This window comes from Pyrus communis, chromosome 14 (assembly GCF_041283825.1).
Source record: "Pyrus communis isolate YQ-2024b chromosome 14, ASM4128382v1, whole genome shotgun sequence".
Taxonomy (NCBI): Eukaryota; Viridiplantae; Streptophyta; class Magnoliopsida; order Rosales; family Rosaceae; genus Pyrus; species Pyrus communis.
The window spans coordinates 9776242-9798944 of record NC_142578.1 but is presented as its reverse complement, the minus strand read 5'-3'; the positions used below and the strand labels follow the sequence as shown (position 1 = coordinate 9798944).

Genomic DNA, 22703 nt, shown 5'->3' with positions numbered 1-22703 from the left:
GCTCTCTTTGGCCCTATAGCCCTCCAAAAATTAATATTTTAATGAACAGTGTCAGACCATTTTTCTTACCATCTCCAACCAAGGGGTCAGAGGGCCATAGGCCAAACATAGCCTTGTAACAAAAAACCATCTCCAACCGAGGGGGCTAAGGGGCATCAGCAACTAGCCGTTGGATTCAAATTGCTAAACTAGTCCGGGGCTAGCTGGCTGGGTTGGGCTAGCCGATTGGTCATTTTCTCCTTTTTTGGCCCAGTGGGGCCCATGAACCTTTTGGCCTTGTTTTCGGTTGGAGACAATTTTCGTGCCATTTTAGACTATTTTCGGCCATGTGCCCCTCGGACCGGATCTGTTGTAGATGACAATGATGGTTTGGTGACCTAGGTGTAAAAAGTTCAATAATAATAACAATGATCATCATGAAAGGGGCTTACAGTAGCAGGTGATGGAAGCTAGCTGGTTGAAAATGAACATAGTGATTGCATTGACTTTAAACAGCCAATGTTTAAAGCTGAAAATTGTGATAATTGCTGCATAAAATGCTAATTTTAAAAAAATTGTCTTCATAATTATTTGGTATGGGTTCTGCTGCTTTACAGTTCCTAAAGGTTATTATCGCTGAAAGGGATCCGGAGAGGATCATTTTCCATCAAATCCATCAAATTCGGGATCTGTGTCTTTGAAATTTGATCAAACAGCTACAATTATTATAACTTTTAAAGGAGCTTCCTATTTGTAGCCGTTGAATCAAATTGCAATGATCTGGATCACGAACTTGATGGATTTGGTGGAAAGAGATCCGGAGACAATCCCTTTCCATTATCCCCTACTTTGCTCTTTCTTGCTACTTGTGATGTTTAGAATTTTCATAAAAACGTTTATAGAATATAGTTGTCATGATGATAAGTTGTTTGACAAAAATCTCACAATACGGTTAAAATAAATGAATAAGAGATTAAAAAAAAGGTGAACCGAAACAGGACCACAGAACAAGAAAAAAAAAATTATAAATCCGCCACGAAATAGAGCAAATCTAGTAATTCTACAAGCCATTAGACTTGGTTCCCAAATACGTATTATTGGAAAGAAAGATATATTGGTATATATAGTCTTTACTAAAACAAATAGTTTCCAGATAAATGAACAAACAAAAAAACATAGTTACGACTAGAATCTCTAATGCTAGTTTTTAAGAGTCAACACATATCTATGTATATGTATGCTAGTTTTTGGAAAGAGTCAACATATATCCATGTATGCTAGTTTTTATTTTATTTTTATTTTTAAACAAACATTAGTATCTGCATTAAAAAAATGAGAGAATGGGTTATGACTTACAATAGGCTTGGACAATATTGTAATTCAACTTTTGTTTTAAAAAGAATCGAACTTAACACATATTGATTATAAATACCGATAAATAGCACTAGACCGTTGTATTGTGTTGAATCGTGAGTTTGGTATCTGGTGGACGGAAACGCCGTTATTGTGGGCCGGACCGGTTTGGCTCGGATGGTGACGTGTTGACGTCAGGTTCTGACATGTTAACGTGCTCTTTTCGTCCTTGAGCTGTCGTTTGTTAACGATGGGTGGAGAGGGGAAGTTTATGGTTAATCCTGGCCGCTGAGTTTTGTGTCGCTGTGTTAGAGCCCGTAGGATTATGTGACGGCGTTTGGTTAACTTTTTTGACCACGTACACTTACGATCCACTCGCTCCCACCACCGGTCACGTTATAATAACTCCCCACACTCCTCAGCTGCAGCAGCAGCCCCCACTCCCTTCTTCTTCATCGAGAGCTTCTTCAGAGAAACGGGTATTTCCCCAGAGCCCTCCAAAGCCTCGTGAATTCAAATAGCGGCCCCATTCTTCTTAATTTTTTTACTTTTTAACCCCAAAAAATTGAAGAAAGGTAAAATCTTTTACCTCTCTGGCCTTCTCACATGGGATGCTGATTTAGCTTCCGGCACCATCAGTTTGGAGTCATCATCACATGTACGTTTCCACTCCTCTCTCTCTCTCTCACACATTCCTCACAGTAATTTTCTCTCTCCACATTTTTGTTTCTTATTCTAAAGAGTAATTTTACTCTGGATTATTTGGGTTCAGAGGCAGATTTGAACTGGTTTTTCACTTGGGTTCACTCAATAAGCAGAGAACTTTGATGGGTCAGATCTGAAATCAATGGTGTTTATGTGTAGGTACGTTTTGAGCTTCTGGGCGCTTTTGTTTTCCTTCTTTTTTTTTTTTTTTTACACAGTTTCTGGAAACAATGCCCATGTAAATTTTTTTGGGTTTCTGCAATTTTTTCGAAATTTGAACTTTGCAAAGCTCAAAGCAAACAAAGAACAAAGAACAAAAAGAAGCTCGATTTCTGGTAGTACTTGTGCATACTTTGCTTCTTTTTGCACAATAAAATAACTCCCTTTTTTATTATAAAAACACGATATTCAAAGCCTGCAAAAGTTCGTTTCTTTATATCAGAAATTTCTGAGAGTCACCTCTGCTTTTTCTCGACAATGTTCTTGGAATCCGATTTAATTTTCTTTTTGTTCCTTTCGCTTTACATTCTGTCTTTTGTATTTTTAGCTTGTTAATTCCCTCTATATTTTGTCAGAAGCTTGAAAAGATTGAGACTTTGCAGGAACAGCTCGTTTTCTGCTTCAAGGGTTTGGGATTTTGGTGTGAGGGTAGTGAGGGAAATGGCGGGTCATGGCATTTTGTTTTGGATTTTGCTTTTGGGTTTGATTTTCTTGCAAGGAAATGCAAACCCAGTTGAAGATAAGCAGGCGTTGCTCGATTTCGTGAACAATTTCCCTCACTCTCGCCCTCTGAATTGGAACCAGAGCAGTTCTGTGTGTGACCACTGGACTGGAGTGACTTGTAGTGAGGATCAGTCTTATGTCATAGCTGTCCGATTGCCCGGCATTGGATTTACCGGCCAGATACCGGCCAACACGCTTAGCCGCCTCTCGAGGCTGCAGACTTTGAGTCTTAGATCCAATGTGATTAGTGGGGAGTTCCCTTCTGATTTTTCCAATCTGAAGAATTTGTCTTTTCTGTATCTTCAGTTCAACAACTTCTCTGGGCCACTGCCCTTGGACTTCTCGGTTTGGAAGAACCTCACCATTGTTAATTTGTCTAACAATCACTTCAATGGGAGCATTCCTTTTTCGCTCTCCAACTTGACTCAGCTTTCGGGATTGAATCTAGCAAACAACTCGCTTTCGGGTGAAATCCCTGATCTTGGACTACATAAATTGCAGCAGCTTAACTTATGTAACAACAAGCTGAATGGTAGTGTCCCTGAGTCTCTTCAGAGGTTTCCAAGGTCGGTGTTTGTTGGTAACAACGTTTCTTTTGCAAGTTTTCCACCTGAGCTTCCCCCAGTTCTTCCGCCCACCCCTAAACCATATCTGAAATCTAAGAATGGTGGGAAGCTTGGTGAGACAGCACTGTTGGGAATTATAGTTGCTGGTGCTGTTTTAGGCATTGTAGCATTTGCATTTCTGATACTTGTTTTCTGCTCAAGAAGAAAGAAAGAAGATAGGCTTTCTGGAAAATTGTCCAAGGGGGAAATGTCACCGGAAAAGGTGATCTCACGGAGTCAAGATGCAAATAATAAACTGGTATTCTTTGAGGGCTGCCACTACGCATTTGATCTGGAGGACTTATTGAGGGCTTCAGCTGAGGTGCTTGGGAAGGGGACATTTGGTACAGCATATAAGGCTATACTAGAAGATGCAACCAGTGTGGTGGTGAAGAGGTTGAAGGATGTAAATGTTGGAAAGCGGGACTTTGAGCAACATATGGAGGTTGTCGGCAATATGAGGCATGAAAATGTGGTTGAATTGAAGGCGTATTATTATTCCAAAGATGAGAAGCTGATGGTATATGATTACTACAATCAAGGGAGCATCTCTGCGTTGTTGCACGGTACGTTACTGTCTTCCATATATTATAGTTGATACATGTTAGCCTGGTCACGCTGATAATCTTTCTGTTGAAAAGAGTTGAATGTAAATGGCTGATTGTTTACCTCTTTCTTTCGAAGTTAATACCCTTGATATCCCGTACGTTATAAGCATTATCCTTCTATTAGTACTCTGCTGTATCTAAAATTGGTGGAACAACTTGTATTGTATTTGATCATTATAATCTGTTGGACCTGTACTACTAGGTATGTGAAGGATGCCATTTGGAACAAGCCCGAAACATACAGGAATACTATGAGTCTTAGCTTCAATTCACTGTTTTAAAATGGTTTTAGGTCGTCAAATATTTGAACGTGCCATGGTTAACTCCTTTGCTGTGTAAGGCTTCTACGATTACTGTGGCTTACAATTTTTTAACGCTTGAATTTTGAGGGTTAGGAGCTAATCTTGTTTTAATCAATAAAACAATAAAGACCAGTGATAATTGGTGCATCAAAATACTACATGGTAGGTACCAACCGTGTGTCAAGAGAAAGTAGCTTCATAAGAGTCTGTGAGTGGGTTCACTGATGTTATAAACCTTTGTAAGGCTTCAACATTTCTTTGAACAAGGAATGTAAGTTTTCAAACTAGGATAATCCATGGTTACTCAATATGAAGTGATATTTTGGACAATGGGGAGTAAATATCTGTCTGAATAGCTTGTTTGTGTAAAAGGTCCTCTGGTTCTTACATTCAAGACTTCTTTGTTTGTAATCCATGTGGTGCGCTGGAAGTGTTCATTCCCTCAAGGCAGAGACATGCAAATATTGTATTTTACACATCATGCTTGACAATATTTGGTTGGTGGCATGCTTGGCATTCTTACTCCGTTGTCTATGCTGCACGCTTCATCCCTTGTAGTGGCTAATATATATCATGCAATATTCTTTCCATTTTCAGGTAGAAGAGGAGAGGACAGAAATCCTTTAGATTGGGACACCCGACTGAGAATAGCAATTGGAGCCGCAAGGGGAATTGCTCATATTCATACAGCGAATGGTGGGAAGCTTGTCCATGGAAACGTCAAAGCCTCAAACATCTTTGTAAACACGCAACAGTATGGTTGTGTTTCTGATGTTGGTCTGGCAACTATAATGAGCTCACTGGCTCCACCAATCTCCCGTGCTGCTGGTTACCGAGCTCCAGAAGTGACGGACACCAGGAAGTCAGGACAACCTGCTGATGTCTACAGCTTTGGGGTTGTCTTACTGGAACTCCTCACTGGAAAATCCCCAATCCATACAACTGCTGGTGATGAGATTGTCCATTTGGTCAGGTGGGTTCATTCAGTTGTCCGAGAGGAGTGGACAGCGGAAGTGTTTGACATAGAGCTGATGAGGTATCTAAATATAGAGGAGGAAATGGTGGAGATGTTGCAGATAGCCATGTCTTGTGTTGTAAGGATGCCTGATCAACGACCTAAGATGCTGGATGTAGTGAAGATGATAGAAAGTGTCCGTCAGGCAGATAATGACAATCGACCATCTTCTGGAAACAGATCCGAGAGCTCAACACCACCTCCGGTGGTTGGAGCAGAAAATCCAACTTCGCAATGAACGAGCGCCACTTGCCATTTTCCCCATCCGGTGTATTTTTATTTCATCTCAAAATGTTGTTTTGGTCCGGTTAGTGAACAAATTTGTGGTTACTTTTTTTATTTTATTTGTCAAGTTGATCCAATTTAGATAGAAATCTAGGTCATTGTCAATGTATTAGTGGCTGGCTGTTGATTCTCACAATGGCATTTCAAATGTGCTTTGTTTAGTTTGGACATTTATTTGGTCAATCTGCACAAAGTTTTCACTTTTCAGAGCTGCAAGTTAAGTTTGATGCTAATTGCTGCATGGCCAAAGTTCATCAGAATGTGAAAAATATTGGAGGGAAAACTCAAAATTTCAAAGTAAGTTGTACGAAAATTCTAAAGTGGTGGTGGGGAAAAGCACTGTCTCTCTGTTCTCAAACCAGAAAATGGGAAACATTATATTGACCAAAAAACAAAAACAGAGGAAAATGGAAGGGTACTCTTCAAGAGTCAACAGTCCATGTTATGGAAGAAGGAATACATTTCGAAAAAGTACACAACTGTGTACCAAGTTTAGTCCAAGACTCCATTAGAGCATCTTCACTAGTTGGTCAACTTTTCACCGCAGAACCCACTTGTTTGATGTTGACGTCACCCATTTCTAGCGGGGGCTCAAGGTCGGGCATATGTTGTTCGAGCTTTTGGACGGGCTTCATATGGCCCACCACTTGCCCTCTTCTTCTTAGACTACTAGAGGTGGTCATGGAATTGAAGGGCATGTTTTGTGCCCTTACCCTTGCCTTCCACCAACTGGTGGATATGCTCTTAGTTATGAGAATGTTTACCTTTCTTTTTGGTGTGCCTTGACCTCAGTGGAGGATGACTTCCATGATCCTAAACATTACTCAGCATGTAATCATACTATGGAAGTTGCTCTCACTTTAACGGTTAAATGCACATTAACAAGAAATCAAAATGTGTTATGTTATTCAATAATACCTTTGCATTAATGCTTTCCCAAGTGAGAAGATCAGAGAATTAACAACAGGGAGCCAATAGCCAAGGTGACACACTCCGATCCGGCATGTTCACTTGGACTCTGAATTGAGTTATGTTGGCTAACACCAGGAAGGTGATGAAGCCATAAAATGTGGTGATTTATGTTGCAGAGAAGAAGAGAGATACGGAGAGAGAGAGAGAGAGAGAGTGTGTGTGTGTGTGTGAGAAATCCTTTGATTGGCCGAGAGAGAAGGAAGGAAAGTGATCGGATGGTAAGTATGGTCTATCTTAAAGGAACTGGATTTAAAGGGGTGTGTGTGTGTGTGTGTGTGTGTGAAATCCTTTGATTGGCCGAGAGAGAAGGAAGGAAAGTGATCGGATGGTAAGTATGGTCTACCTTAAAGGAACTAGATTTAAAGGGGATATGTCCACAATTGGACAATTCTAGAAGTTAAAATAAATCTACCTCACCTGTTCTAAAAATAGTGTCTACCGACACTAGGTAACACACACTTGTACATTTTTACTAGTTGTTAACGAACTTTAAATGAGCATAGTTTCTTCGTTACAAATCTGATTCAGGCCTAATTCACGCTCATGCGTACATAATATCAAGTACTAATTATTTACGATAATAGGAAAAACAAACTAAATGTGAAGCATCAAACGTCCACGTTGGATTCTACTTTTGCCAAAAGGGCATATTCATCATTTTACAAACTCGCGAAGGAAATTACATAGAAAATTAGAGACGGGTTGTCACAACCTACCCCCTTAAGAAAATTTCGTCTCCGAAATTTCTACATTACTGAGGATTATAATCAAAGAACAAACATGGATAAAGAGCTCGCATGCGTTCCTCCATCTCCCAGGTAGCTTCCTCAACTGAGTGGCTTCTCCACAAGACTTTCACCAGTCGAACGGTTTTGTTTATGAGAACTTTTTCTTTCCAATCAAGAATCGTCACTAGAACCTTATCATAAGTCAAGTTTGGGTTAATCTCCAACGGCTGGGGATAAATCACATGTGACAGATCAAAGATGTATCTCTATAGCATGGACACGTGTTGGTACCTAATTTGATTCTATGGTGGCAAGCTAAGTCGGTGCGTAATTCTAATACAATCTGATGGGCAGGGACATAGTTATTTTCTCTTACCATTATTTGCAACCTCTCGCTACAATAGTAGCTTCCGAATTACTAAATCCCCAACAATAAAGATTCACTCAGTAGCGTGTTTCTCGGGGTTGAAGAATTGATAGTCTTGGCTAAACTTCAATGCAAGAGTGGTTCTCATGTACAATATGCCCATCTCAGAAATGATATGAAGTGTTGTAAGGTAGACATGTACCCAAGGTTGACTAGAATGCCTTCCAGTACAAGGAAGTGAGAATGGAATCAAAGTTAAAGTAGATGCTGACCGAAAGTTTAGAAAGTCTGATAAATTTAGGAATGAAAATTCTTACCAATATCTTAACTGTGGCATATGAAAATCAGGTGCTCATGAATATATGCTAACACACGAGTCCATATAGAAAAATTCTGATATGAACAGGACTGGGTGTAATGAAAATATACGCTCTAGTACTACAACCACATAAAGACTAATGCTAAGTGAATCACATACGAGTCCCAGTTGCCTATTGCAACCTAAGACAAGACTGGCTTGGGGTGAGTACTACACCGGTGCAAGCATGCATGATAAGCAGCTAATGTGTATATATATGAACATGTCATGACAATTTATAAATCTCAACAATATAATAGTACTTTTAAGATGAAATAAAAACATGGCATGATATGTATGATATTAAATCCAAATGCATTTGTGCAAACCATAAAAATTTATATATAATATAATTAAAAACAAATACTCACTCACACTTTATGTTTTTCGCCCCTCTAGGACTTAGTTAGCTAAATCTTTTGTGGTGAACGAGGGATCCCTGTCGATTCTCACATCCACCCAAATAAATGTAGGAGTTTGTTTCCTACTGTGTAATAATTATCTTACTTAGGTTTGACTGTTCTACTTATGTCCCACTGTCATCTATGCTTTGACTACTTGTGTAATATGGTTCTTCCCACAACTGTGCCCTCTCTTTATTAGCTTTAATAAATTCGAACTTCGGTTTAAATTTATTCTATTTTTTACACGTTACTTACACTTTTGGCTACGTCACCTTCGGATGTCTGCCAGTATGCCTCGATTTCGGTCGGAGTGTGTCAAAGGGCATGAAATTCTCCCTATGTACAAAGTTTATATTCCAACTCTATTTACAGATCATGTGACTATAAATTAAGACTTTTTTTATTAGTATTTTTTTAATTTTTTAATTTTTTATCTATTACTTTGACATCTTTATCAAAGAAAAAATAAAAATAATTTGTTGTATGCTCGTATATTGTCGTGTGTGTAGCGAGTGTATTTAACTTTAAAGAATATAAGTATTATATTCAATACTAACTTTTCTAACCCTTTTTTCACCCAAGGAGTAACAAGTACACTGTAAATATTAAACATATTTACATATTAATCTTTTTGTAAATAAAGCAATCATACATGCTTACAATCACTTATAAATGTTCCCATTTGAAATAAAGATGGATGAGCAAACACACGACTCTAAAACCGATTAAATTTGAGAGAAAATATGAAACCAATATAACCGTGACTTACGATTCTGGAAAAATTATAAAGACAAAAGAAATGACTAGTTCTCTTTTTTTTTTTTTTTTTTTTTTTTTTTTTTTTCAACAAACGATAGGAATAACTAGTTAGAATAGAGCTCAAGACTTCACTACAATGACTTTTTTTTTTAAAACAAAAATGATAAGATTAAAAATTTTGAAACACAAAATTATTGTTTTCCATTATTCAACGTTTTATAACAATTACACTGAAAAACTTACGAATAATAAAGCTAAGTAATGCATGAAAGGTAAAATGACACAAGTGCCCTTTCCTTGGTTTAATATATAAATTGATTTTGGGCTGGTTGCTTCTGCTGTGCTGTGAAAATAAGCAACTGTGAAATAAAGCAACAAAGTGTTTGGTAAACTTTTTTGTAAAAGTGCTTTTGAAAAAAAAAAAAAACAGTAGTATAGTGTTTGGTAAACTTTTACGTGAAACTGATGTGAAAAAAAAGCGGGTTTTTCAAAGCTGGGTTTTGCAGCTTCTTGTTTTTGGATTTTTTCATCCAAAACTGTGATAAAAAGCTGAAGCTGAATATTTAGCAAACACAAAAAGACTTCTAACTTTTTTTTATACCAATTTATTTTTTTCAGAATCACATCAGTATTAAATCAAGCCTTTGAATGATGGTTTAAAGAGCTACCCACCTTCCAATAAAAACTCATAAGACCTTAAAACTTAAATCCAAAAATACATAAAATCAAAATCAATAAAAAGCAGGAGGGTCTCTGAGGTCAAGGTAACCCCCTGTCTCTCCTCTCTCTCTATTTGCAGAAATTAAATTTGGGGTTTTTTGATCCGAGATGATTTGATCATCTAGGGTTTGTTTGTTTGAATTTTTGTTTGTGAAGGTGATGGCGTCGAAACGGATCCTGAAGGAGCTCAAGGACCTCCAGAAAGATCCTCCTACTTCATGCAGCGCTGGTACTTCCACTTTCGAACCCGATCTGATTCCTTTTGATGTTGCTTTTGATTTTTTGCAAGGTGATAAAGTCTCAATTTTGTGTTTTGGGTAGGTTTTGGCTATGAGCACCATCTGATTTGTGCTTCGATTGATGCTTGTTTTTGAAATTTTGTTTGATTTAACTCAAACCAGTAAATCTGTGCAAATAGCAGCAGTCTTTCACAGACCTGTGATCGTTTTATCTCATGCCGAATTTTGTATTTGTCGAAAATCGAATGAAATTGTATTTGTTTTCGGAAATATGGTACCTGAATTGCATGGTTAAGAACGTTTGGAGAATATAGAAGAAGGTATAGGATACTGAAGATGCTATTGTGTGGTAGTTGTTACTTGTTACCCATATACCCATTTCCCTGCCCTACCTGCTATATAAAGAATTGGGCAATAGATGACCCGTCTAGCATCTTGGTTATAAATTGATGATTTCCAATTTAACAAGGTCATAAATCTGTAGCGGTGGTTTGTGAGGACCCACTTAACATCCAAAAGGGAAACCTTTACAATTTTTGGGTGATCCTTATACTGAGTAACTATTTCAGCATCACTCGTCTTGCAAGTCCACCGAGGTGTTAAAGCAATTTTTGGGTGGGATTTTTGTTACTCTTATGCTTGTCTTTGGTCTCAGGGTGCCAGGGGCTGAGTTGTGAGACATCAATGTTGTTAGAAAGCCTAAAGAAAGTGGGAGGTTAGGGCACTCAAAGAAGTTGGCTGGTAATTTGAAGTTGGAATTGTGTTGAGTATTTGTTTTGGGGTTTCTTATGGAGTTAAGTATTACTTTGGTAGAGCAGTTATGGCATGGTTCCTTGGTAGGCGATTGAGTCTTGTCTTGGGGTTTCTCGAGTATTGTTTTGGGGTTTTTTGTTTGGCACTTTATCACTAGATTCTCTGAAATGACGGTACTCTGAAAATGAAGTGTAAACTGCTTTATCTTTCTTCTCTTAGTAAATTTCCCCTTTGTGACAATGTCTACTGCATGTATTGAATTATAGATATTTCTTCCCTTCTTTGAGCTGGATATGTGCTATAAATAGAATAGACCTAAACCTACCCACCCTAACAATTGGTTTAGGTTGAGAATGGGCATTAGGTATACAGGAAACTATTAGTTAATCCCGGATATGACTTACCCTAAACTACCCCATTTCTACTTAAGTGCTATTATTCAACGGAATGGACTATAAACGCATATTCTTTTACTGGTTTACTTTGAAGATAGACATTAACGTCTTACATATGGCTTATATTATAAATGATATTTGAGTTTTGAATGACTCAATTGTGTTGGATTGTTTCATCATTTGTATGAACATCATTTTTGTCATTGTCGTCATTATCATCCCACCCCGTGGTTTTAATCCACTTAATGGCTGCAAGAGTTCATTGTTTTGAGAGAATATGGACTAAGCTTCTCTCATTTATAGCCACAGCAGTCTATCTACCGTGATCACTGAAACTATGTGCAAGTGAATGGCAACTTTTCCCTTTTTTTTTTTTTTTTTTTTTTTTTTTGGTTGAAAATTTACTGAAACTATTCGATAAAGAACTCTAATGACTTTGTTATTTACAGATTCAATTTGATTACCTTTGCTCTTATGTATATATTTAGGCCCAGTTGCAGAAGACATGTTTCACTGGCAGGCAACAATAATGGGTCCTGCTGACAGTCCTTATGCAGGTGGAGTGTTTCTTGTCACTATCCATTTTCCTCCAGACTATCCTTTCAAGCCACCCAAGGTACTTGCTGGCTTTCGATTAATTTCACATCAAATTGGTGTGCTGTTGCATGATAGTTCTTTTCTTTATTGCTTTGCTGTTTTCATTCTCCTTTCAGCTTCCATGGGATCATAGTATCTAGGTGTCCAATAGAGAGGTACATCATCTGGTGTAAAAAAAATCTGGAAACATGTCAATCCTATTCTTATACTACCTTGAGTACACACATATGATAACCAATTCAATTTAGGCTCATGCCTTGGAAATATGACCACCATCTGTGCCACTATGCCTTGGTTGATTCTTATTGTTCCAACAATAATCAATTGATGCCTGACGCCAAATGTATTTTTCATATCCCGAATTGAGAATTATTTCTTTTCTAGCATATCAAGTAATGAAGTAAATGGTCTCCTGCATTGCAGCGGTAACCAGTTTGTGTTACTACTTACTTTTCAGTAAGTGGGACTCGACATGGTTCACATGTGGTGCTCCTTTGTTAAAATATGATGTAAGCTAATTAGCAAAAGGGCCTAATCTGACAGACCGTTTAAGTTGTATTGTATATCTGCTTCATTTTCAAAGTTCCATGTGGTAATATGCACACTAACCAAAATCTATGCATGAGGATTAGGAATCAAAATTGTAACAAATGACTAAGAAATTGTGAACTGTGCATATTGGTTATTTTCATGTTACTGTTATGTTTTGTGCAGGTTGCATTCAGGACAAAGGTCTTTCACCCTAATATCAACAGCAACGGTAGCATTTGCCTTGACATATTGAAAGAACAGTGGAGCCCTGCCCTGACCATATCCAAGGTAAATGCTTAATACCCGGAATGCTTTCTTCACAAATTTGATTGTTCTACAGAAACTAGTGATGAAACTTGGGTTTTTCTCATATGATCCTATGCCATAATTTTGGCAGACTCCGTTATTATTGCATGGCCCCTTATGATTTATACTTTTTGGTTTTTGATTTGCAATTGTAATTTCTGAAGTTTTACAAATTAAAATTTGCATGAAACATTAGAGCTCTATGAGAAACAAACAGCACAAGTCCTTTATTGGCCTTGTGACAAATAGTCACTTATGCTAACTGTACCAAGAAATTTCCAAAGTGAATTACTCATTGATATTGGGGACCCGTTGTCTTTTTGAACTATTTTGATGCGATACGCTGTGGCTTGTGAATGGTTATGATGTTATGCACGGAACAGGAAACAGGAAACAAAGTTCGATCAGATGTGCCATACACTTTGAAACTGGTTTTGCTGGAAATTTTTGATAACTGGCTATTATATTTGATGCAACGCTTTATCCTTCATGTTACTGAAGCACATGCACTGGTTTCACTTTTATTTTGCAGGTGTTGCTTTCGATCTGTTCATTGTTGACAGACCCAAACCCTGATGACCCCTTGGTGCCAGAGATTGCCCATATGTACAAGACTGACAAGAACAAGTACGAGACCACCGCTAGGAGCTGGACTCAGAAGTATGCTATGGGTTAGTCTGAGTGCTGCTAGGACTGCGTGACTGAGGGCTACTTTCCCTGTGGCATTATGATCATCTGATCAGATGTATGAATGAATGTGTGATCGATATGTTCTTCACATAAGCGGACCAAAAGGGAGAGTTTTCTGCCCTCGGAACACTATTGCTTTTGAATTGTTAATTTGTTATGCAAAAGTTTTTATGAGACTTTGAAACCAATTTCTCTCGTGTCGCCCTCTAACAAAGTGCTGTTCAAATTGAACTATTTTTAGCTACTCCTTGAAACTAGTCGTTTTGCTGTTTGCAAATTACATGTTGACGCATGCAGAATCAACTCCTTGGAAGCACAACAATAGTTTTATCATTGTGTGAAATTGTGATTGGTAGGTAAGCGGGAGTTATGCTAGTGTTTTTGTACCCCCATGAGGAAGACTGGAGCTGAACGGACGTCACATGCCGACGCCAGGTCCGGCTGAACCACCCAGATCAGGTTCTTTCATCAAGCAACGCAGCCTAGCCTAACACGATGCGATTTGAAACCTCCAAAAAGAAGAAAACCTCCTCGGACTTCTTTATCAGCATCGAACATGGATGTGTACTGTGTAAGAGTGGTTCATTTTCTAGAAGGCTTCAAATGGGTTGGCCCAAATAACTATTTCAAACAAGTGTGGCTCTTCCAAGTACCGGGTGTTCAAGACTGAAATCTCCTTTCACTTATTTTATGACATGTGAAGTACCTGCTCGAATATCTGGCACTTTGAAAAAATCTCGTTCTTAAGGGATTTGGTGGGGTTTTTGTCTAAATGACATTGGGGGATTCAATTGGGATTGTGAGGGATTTTAATTCTTTTAATGAATGTAGGGGTATTCAATCACGATTTTAAGTGATTCTTTGAAATTCAAACTGTATTCAATTAGGATTTTAAGATAGCTTATAAAATTCTTATAAATTCATATGTATTCAATTGGAATTTTAAAGAAATTTATAACATTTCAGATATATTCAATTAGAAATTGATTTTAAAGAATTTGAAAAAGTTGAGGAATTAGAGGGAATTTGAGAGATTTTGTAGTATATTTTAAGCATCCACAAATCTCATTTATTCCTATGAGGTTTTGAGGGAATTTAATCAAAATTTTACATAGAATCTCTAAAAATCAATTAAACTTTTTAAAATCCATTAAAATCTCTCATTTTCCCAAATTGAATACACCCTCCTTAAAGGGTGTGTTGATCTAATAAAAGGAGACCTAGATATCCCAACAGTCAAATTTATTTTTTGGGAATAATATGGATGTTATGAGCAATTTTTGTTTTTTGATTACCAAAAAATTAACCTCTTGTTGTGGTCTATTTTATATGACAAGGAGAGAGAGGGCCGGTGGCAAAAAGGAGAGAGAGAGATGTGTTTGTATAATTGTAGGGGAATGTGTGTGTGTTGTTATCCCTACTACATTATGCCTTTATTTATAGTAGTAAAGGACAGAAGATATTCCTTCTTCTCCAAGGAATACAAGATACAATTGGAAAGGATAACTAGAATCAAATCTAATCTATGATTTACACAATCATACTTAAACGAGGAATGTTTACAACACTCCCCCTTGAGTGTGTTAATACTCATGGTAGATTTAGCATCATGCAGAAGTTGAGGAAATCGACTCATTGACACTGATTCTAAGGAACAACGCTTATTCTCAATAAGGTAGGAAATTGCATAAGTAATGAGTCTCACTAAAAAACCCTAAGGCTATGGCAAAAACCCGAGTAGGGACAAAATCCATAGTCTAAGGAAAAATGCGTGAGAAATGTAAAGTCAAAAGAAACGTCTACGGGACGTCATCATGGATATGACCAGCCCAAGGTGGGTGCCTCGTTAAAACCTAGTTAGGTAGCAAAAACACAGTGGGAAAAATGCTCCTAATCGTAGGGGAAAAGAGTACATTAAGATTAAGCAAGTATCTACAAGATACTCTCCCTAAGTTTGACATAATTCCAAGGAGAAATAGCAAAGTTACGCATACCAATTCCATGAACAAGCTTTTGAAACGTCGTATTCGGCAGTGATTTGGTGAAGAGGTCTGCCATATTGTCTTGTGAACGGATTTGCGTGACTTCAATCTTTTGATGCTCTTGTTGTTGATGTGAAAAGAAAAACTTTGGCACAATTTGCTTGGTGTTGTCTCCTTTGATGTAACCCTTCATAAGTTGTTCGATGCAAGCTGCATTGTCTTCAAAGATCGTCGTCAGGACATCAACGGCGAGATAAAGATCACAGGAGCTTCGAATATGGCCTACTACTGCTCTCAACCAAAAACTTTCCTGAGTTGCTTCATGTAAGGTGAGAATTTCAGCATGGTTAGACGAAGTGCCAACTAAGGTCTGTTTAGTTGACCTCCAAGAGATTGCGGTGCCTTTAACGGTAAAGACATAACCCGTTTGAGAACGCACCTTGTGCGGATCAGATAAGTATCTTGCATCGGTATAACCAACATGGCGAGAATCGACTCGAGGAACATATGGTACGGCACCATTCGAGGATTCGTAGGGATAGAACAAGCCCAAATCCGTAGTACCCTTAAGGTAATGAAATATGTCTTTCACACCAGTCCAGTGTATGCGTGTTGGTGCATTACTAAATCTTGCCAAAAGATTAACAACGAAAGAGATGTCGACTCTAGTGCATTGAGCTAAGTACAATAAATACCCTATCTCACTTAGATAAGGAACTTCAGGTTCCAAAATCTCTTCATCATCCTCTTTCGGATGGAAGAGATCTCGTTTTGCATCTAGCGAACGAACGACCATAGGAGTACTCGAAGGCTTCGCTTTATCCTCATTAAAGCGACACAATACCTTCTGGGTGTAGTTCGATTGATGTACTAAGATTCCATTCGAACAATGCTTTTATCTTGAGATCGACACAGTATCGAGTCTTACTTAGATCTTTCATCTTAAATTCAGACTTTAGGTGCACGGCAGTTCTCGCGAGCTTTTTAGGAGTTCCGATAAGATTCATGTTATCGACATATACTGCAACAATCGCAAATTCAGAATGTGACTTCTTAATGAACACACAAGGGCATAGTTCATTGTTCACATATCCCTGACTAGTCAAATACTCACATATCCCTGACTAGTCAAATACTTACTCAGACGGTTATACCACATTCTTCCGGATTGTTTCAAACCATAGAGTGAACGCCACAGTCGAATTGAGAGCATGTTCAGAGGTTTGGAAATATTTGAACCAATGAATGTAAGTTCTTCGGGAACTTTCATGTAAATTTTCGTATCAAGATCCCCATAGAGATACGCAGTTACTACGTCAATTAGCTGCACATCTAGTTTTTCAAAAACTACCAAACTGATAAGGATCGAAAAGTAATCACATCCATAACGGGTGAATAAGTTTCGTCACAGTCAATCCCGAGGCGTTGTGAGAAGCCTTGTGCAATAAGACGAGCTTTGTAACGCACAACTTCGTTCTTCTTATTACGCTTCTGAACGAAAACCCACTTATAGCCAACGGGCTTCACATGTGAAGGAGTATGAGCTACAGGTCCAAACACCTTACGTTTCGCAAGCGAATCGAGTTCAACTTGGATTGCTTGTTTCCAGTTTGGCCAATCAGTTCTATGTCAACATTCATCAATGGAATGCGGTTCAATGTCATCGCTCAACATGATTTATGTAGCTATTACAAATGCTAATGCATCGTCGACAATCATCTCATTTCTACGCCATACATCATCTAAGCTAGCATGATAGATCGAAATCTCACGATTCTTGGGATAAGGATTTGTCTCTTCAAGGATGGTTCCATAATCTAGAATTTCCTCATGAGTTGGGTAGAATGAGTAAGCGATAGTCGGATTCACGGTAGGCTCTTCAGGACCTTGTGCTGTGGTTTTCCTCTTCCAAGGCTGTGAATCCTTTGAACCAAGGGGTCTGCCACACTTTTGTGATGGGGCATATGATTGGTTAGCCGCTAATGTATGTGGATCACCAAGATTGGCGTCCCGGGCTTCTAAGAGAGCAGTCTGTCGTACATTTGGTGTATCCATCTTTGCAGGCTTATTCGCAGCTGGAATGTGTGATCTTATCATGCGCACTAAATCGGTGAAAACATCTAGCATGCTCTGGAGATCTAATATGCGTTGCATTTCAGTTTCAAACTGAGCGGTGCGGGGATATAAATGAGACAAAGTAGGAGTCATCCAAGATAATTCGCGTCGTTCTTCAGGAACGGTGACGTTCTTATCTCCCCCTAACGACAGGAAGACTGTCTCATAGAAGTGACAATCTATGAAACGAACGGTAAACAAATTGCTTGTCAAAGGTTCTAAGTAACGAATAATCGAAGGAGAATCATATCCAACATAGATTCCCATCTTTGCTGAGGCCTCATTTTTATACGTAAGGGCGGTGAGATCGGCACATATACCTCCCAACCAAATACGCGCAGATGCCATATGTTGGGTTCGTATCCGGTAACTAACTGAAGGGCACTAAATGGTTGTGTCGCAACAGGCCTAAGGTGGACCAACTTTGCTACGTGCAATATTGCATGGCCCTAAGCAGCAATCGGGAGCTTGGTACATATGACCAACGATCGAGCAATCATTTGTAAGTGCTTAATGAAAGCCTCTGCCAGGCCGTTCTGGGTGTGAACATGGGGTGCATGATGTTCAACTTCAACCCCAACCGACATGCAATAGTCATCAAAAGTTTTTAGATGTGAATTCTCCAGCATTATCCAATCGAATAGATTTGATTGGATAATTAGGGTGGTGAGCCATGAGCTTGATAACTAAGCCAATAGTTTGGAGAATGCAGCGTTCCTTGTGGACAACAAGCACACGTGTGACCAACGTGTGGAAGTGTTAACCAAAACCATAAAGTATCTAAATGGTCCGCAAGGAGGGTGAATCGGTCCACAAATGTCCCCCTGAATCCGTTGTAGAAAAATGGGAAGATTTGAACGAATCTTGTCATAAGAAGGCTTAGTAATAAGATTTCCTATTGAACATGTTTGACATGAAATTCCTTGGATCGAACCTAAACTTCGGGTTAGTGGATGCTTGTGTGAAGATTAAGGATACGGCGCATTGCTATTTGTCCAGGATGTCCCGAATGATCATGCCAAAGTGTAATTTCGTGCACGGTCCCAGTAGTAGGGCCGGCCACATAGTGGCATTCAATAGGGCGTATGGTCGTAGTATACAGACCACTCGGGGTACGCTTCATCTTCTCTAGAATACGCTTCTGGCCATATTCGTAGGAAGTTATGCATAGAAATTCAACTTCGTTTTCTACGTGGGTTTCAGCATGGTAATTGTTATCTCTAATGTCCTTGAAACTCAACAACGTTCTTCTAGAATGTGGAGAAATAGATGCGTTTGCGTAAAACGATGTGCGTGGTTGCACTATTTACCAGACAACTAACTTTCCCACTAGTCATACCTATAATGAAAAATTAATTTTGAATTGGTCACATTTATAAAGTTTTGAAAACAAATGTCAATTCAAAATAATTTCATTTATTCAAGGATGGTAATTAATTAAAACTTAATATCCAAAAACAAATCACCAACAAATAATCCAAACATAAAAGGAAAATTGTTCAAAAATCAACCAAAAACAAAGAGGGGTTCGGCCACTAGGTGGAATTCGGCCCCAATTGTCTTATTTCAACTAAAAATAAGTCTATGTCTAAGATTCTAATCTTCCATAGGAGTGGTATCCTTCTGAAAATCAAAAACCTCCATCTTTGTAGTCTCTGGTTCGTCCACTTGCATGAAGTTTGATTCAAACTTCTTACGATGAGAATGATATTCATCTACAACCTTCTTGGGAGCTCGGCAAACATGGGACTAATGGTCTTTTGAACCACAGCGATAACGCATGTCTGTATCCATGGTTTTAGGTGCTTTGCCCTTATTCTTGAAGTTCGGGGCCTTGGGGGTGAGGTTTGGGCCCTTTTGGGCTTTGTTTCCTCCCTTAGATGGGCCTTGACTTTGTTGACCTTGGTGGGATTGCTTTTGGCCACCCCTACCACGACTCTTTTGGGGTTTTGGGCGTTGGTTGGTGCTATAATGTGTTTCAAGCACATTAGTTGCCCCAGTAGGTCGAGCTTGATGATTCTTCTTCAACAACTAGTTCTGCTTTTCAGCGAGAAGTAAAACAGAGATCAAATCTGAGAACTTAGTGAATTCTGAGCTCTATATTGTTGTTGCAGGACAATATTAGAAGCAGAGAAGGTCGAATAGGTCTTTTCCAGGAGATCCTCTTCAGTCAAAGTTTCATTGCAAAACTTGAGAAGTGATCGGATTCGACAAACTTCAAAATTATATTCATTCATAGACTTAAAGTCTTGGAAGCACAAGTGCTGCCAGTCGTGTCTTGCTTCAGGCAAGAATATGTCCTTTTGGTGATCAAACGATCAGTTAAAGAAACCCATAATGCACGTGGATTCTCCTCAGCAAGATATTTAGTTTACAGAGCATCATGAATATGTCAACATGCTTGTCTGTTGCTTCTTCAATAGCAGGACTTAAGTTCTTTGCAGTGAGGTGGAGTTTCACATCTTGGACCCATTTGAGGTAGTTCATTCCAGAGACCTTCAAGGCGGTATAGTCGAGTTTGTTCCAATTCGACATGTTCCTATCACAAAATAGATGGACAAGATGTGGTTAGTGTAATGGAGAAAAATCAATCTGTTCACGTAGGAGTACAACATACAGGTTCTAATAGACATGATTTCGTTTAATCTTGCATGAAAAACTTTGGGTTTTCATGGGTGATGTTTTTAAATGAATAACTTTAGGTTTTCAAACAAGGCATGTATGTAAGAAACTTTAGGTTTCAAAATAATTATGAACTTCAGGTTTATATATTCCTGCAGGCAAACACAAATATATTAGGCAAATAAAACTCGGAGCCCAAAAGAAAAAAATAAGCTCACGGGTGGCTTAAAAAAAAAATTTGTTCGTGCTACCTAGGCCCAAAAATTGGGCTAGTGGTCTCGAGTGTAGGCTGCAGGCCTACGGGGAAAGGCGCCAATGGTATGGGCTGCTGCAGGCAAGCCCAAAAGCCAATTTTTTTTATTTTTATTTTTTATGCGGGCTGAGAAATGGAGCCTAATAGGGCTAGGGTCATACATCCCAGCCATGTTGGATGTGCGCTGCCGAGGAAAAACGCAGGGTTTGGTAGACGGCGCTGCGTCAGGCGGTCGGCGTTGGGACAATGATGCTTGGGACGAATCCGTGGGTCATCAAAAACCTCAAATATGAACGGAGATTTGAAAAAAAATTTTGACATTTGTTGTAAAACTCTAGAATTTCGAATCGGGTTTTTCAAAGAAAATTGATGAGATTCAATTGAATCTCAGTCAATTGATGTCGAGGACAAGCTTTAGGCCGTTAAACATGGTGACCGGAGGTGTGAGGATGGGCTGCAGGCCATCCTGTGATGGTGGAGACGTCGTGGTGGGCGTCGGGGTGTGCTGGGTTTCAACCTAGAGCCTATGGCTCCGGCTTGGTGACTCGATGTAGGCTGCAGGCTTGGTGAAGGAATGGGTTGGGCCATCGCAGGCTGCTGGCCTGGTGGCTTGCAGCCTTCCATTTTTTTTTTTTCCCTTGTTCTTTTCAATCCAATTATATGCGTATAAATAATCTAATGTAATTCATGTATAATTTAATTGATGCATATATATTACGAGGCATACACAATTTATGTAGAATCTAAAATTCGTAAAACGTAAAGTTGGGTCATGCATCATAGTGAATGTTCATGCTATCAGGGCTGCAAAAATATCGAGATAAAAGCTGTTGTTTTGAAAGAACCTGATTGCATGATGATATGGATGAACTGGTTTGATGCAAAAATATTCTTCAACGTCACATTCCTAAGCGCATCGGTAGGTGTGTACTAATAACGTGTTGTGGTCACATTCCTACGGCTCCCACCATTTGTATAATGACACTTGATGTACCATTTTGTGTACCGATTATATTGAAAAATCTCTTCTCCATGAGTTACGACTTACAGCAATCAATTGAGTTGTGTTCCAATAAAAGTACGAACTCGTAATGAAGATTAGTTGCTTGAGTTGTGTTCCTGAAATTGGTAAAGCATGCATGCTTTTCATTGTATTTGGATGGTATGATTGGGTGGGCAGGCCACTAGGGGTGGGCATAAAAACCGCCAAACCGCAAAACCGCATCGAACCGTAAGAAAAAAAACCGAAAAAAACCGTGTTGACCGGAAAAGTCAACTTTGAGTGAAAAACCGAATCGAACCGTTCAAACCGGTTCCGGTTCCGGTTTCGAATGACCAAGAACCGGCCGAACCGAACCGAACCGTTTTATTAATAATAAATAAATAAATTATATATACACACACATGTCATGGTATAATAGGTTGAAAAATAGGTTGAAAAATAGGTTGAAAAATTGTGTACAGGAGCTGCTGCTTCTTGCTTGCTCTTTGAAGTCTGAAAACTTGCAATTTGTTTCATCATTTTTTTGTTTGTTGACTGATTGACCAGTGCATATGTATTTTAGTTGTCTCTTTTTGTTGACTTGGTGCCACTACCAAAGACATTTGCATTAAAAAAGATGTGTTGTATGCAACTTTATGTAATCAGTTTTAGAAGATGTATTTGAATGCATAATGATTTGTTGTTCAAATAATTTATTATTAGGAACCGTAAACCGGCAAGAACCGAATCGGAACCGGTGTAGACCGAACCGTAAGGTTCTAGTCATAAATTTAAGTGGAACCGCACCGAATCGAACCGTTAATATATTTCGGTTCCGGTTCCAATTTAGGGGTGGAACCGCATCGAACCGCACCGTGCCCATCCCTACAGGCCACTTCCATTTTTGTGGCCTTTTCAACTTCAAGCAACTATTTGAGTTTTGAGGTCCCCTCTATTTCGTTGATCCTGCAAAATCTTATGAAAAATGACACTAGCTGATCATGTGCCACTGCCAGCCAAACCAAAACCCTAGTGAGATTGTGCAAAGTAACTAGGAAAGTGACTTGCAGATGCAACGTCAATAATGACAAAATCCAGAATTTTAATATTTGATGGTCCTAATATAAAACAAGTTGATGATGATTTTTGCTGGTAATATTGTCCCTTTCTACATGTCAATTAATCGAAATTAAAAACCATATCAATTGATGATGCTAAATAAATAAATAAATATATGTAAACTAACCTAACACATGATCCAAACAATATCAAAAACCCATAACAGTTAACAATAACTATAACCTAGGATGAATATAGAAAAACTTACTTAAATTTAGAAATTTGGGGATTAAGTG

General features: G+C 38.7%; 2 protein-coding genes across 8 annotated transcripts; both read left to right on the top strand.

Annotated features, from left to right (window-relative positions):
• Positions 1–1637: 1637 nt before the first annotated feature.
• Positions 1638–5782, top strand: LOC137713399 (putative inactive receptor kinase At4g23740). 7 transcript variants are annotated; one of them, XM_068452691.2, is made up of 4 exons: positions 1719–1990; positions 2105–2196; positions 2640–3931; positions 4873–5782. In XM_068452691.2, exons 2-4 carry the CDS (start codon positions 2180–2182, stop codon positions 5526–5528), a joined length of 1965 nt encoding a protein of 654 aa, XP_068308792.2. In that variant the 5' UTR covers positions 1719–1990; positions 2105–2179; the 3' UTR covers positions 5529–5782. The 7 variants fall into 7 exon arrangements, with proteins under 7 accessions (XP_088540362.1, XP_068308792.2, XP_068308793.2 ...); XM_068452690.2 differs by having other exon boundaries at positions 1762–1990; positions 2613–3931; XM_088684235.1 differs by having other exon boundaries at positions 1763–1990; positions 2646–3931.
• A 4006-nt stretch (positions 5783–9788) lies between these two features.
• Positions 9789–13582, top strand: LOC137712460 (ubiquitin-conjugating enzyme E2 10). The gene is made up of 5 exons (XM_068451529.2): positions 9789–9927; positions 10040–10112; positions 11759–11886; positions 12582–12686; positions 13237–13582. Exons 2-5 carry the CDS (start codon positions 10043–10045, stop codon positions 13378–13380), a joined length of 447 nt encoding a protein of 148 aa, XP_068307630.1. The 5' UTR covers positions 9789–9927; positions 10040–10042; the 3' UTR covers positions 13381–13582.
• Positions 13583–22703: the final 9121 nt, after the last annotated feature.

Bases quoted from the DNA above. Each gene is read 5' to 3' on its own strand.
- LOC137712460 (XM_068451529.2), top strand. From the start codon at position 10,043: ATGGCGTCGAAACGGATCCTGAAGGAGCTCAAGGACCTCCAGAAAGAT. The intron at 10,113-11,758 runs GTACTTCCACTT...GTATATATTTAG, and splicing joins TCCTACTTCATGCAGCGCTG to GCCCAGTTGCAGAAGACATG. The intron at 12,687-13,236 runs GTAAATGCTTAA...TTTATTTTGCAG, and splicing joins CTGCCCTGACCATATCCAAG to GTGTTGCTTTCGATCTGTTC.
- LOC137713399 (XM_068452690.2), top strand. The intron at 3,932-4,872 runs GTACGTTACTGT...TTCCATTTTCAG, and splicing joins CATCTCTGCGTTGTTGCACG to GTAGAAGAGGAGAGGACAGA.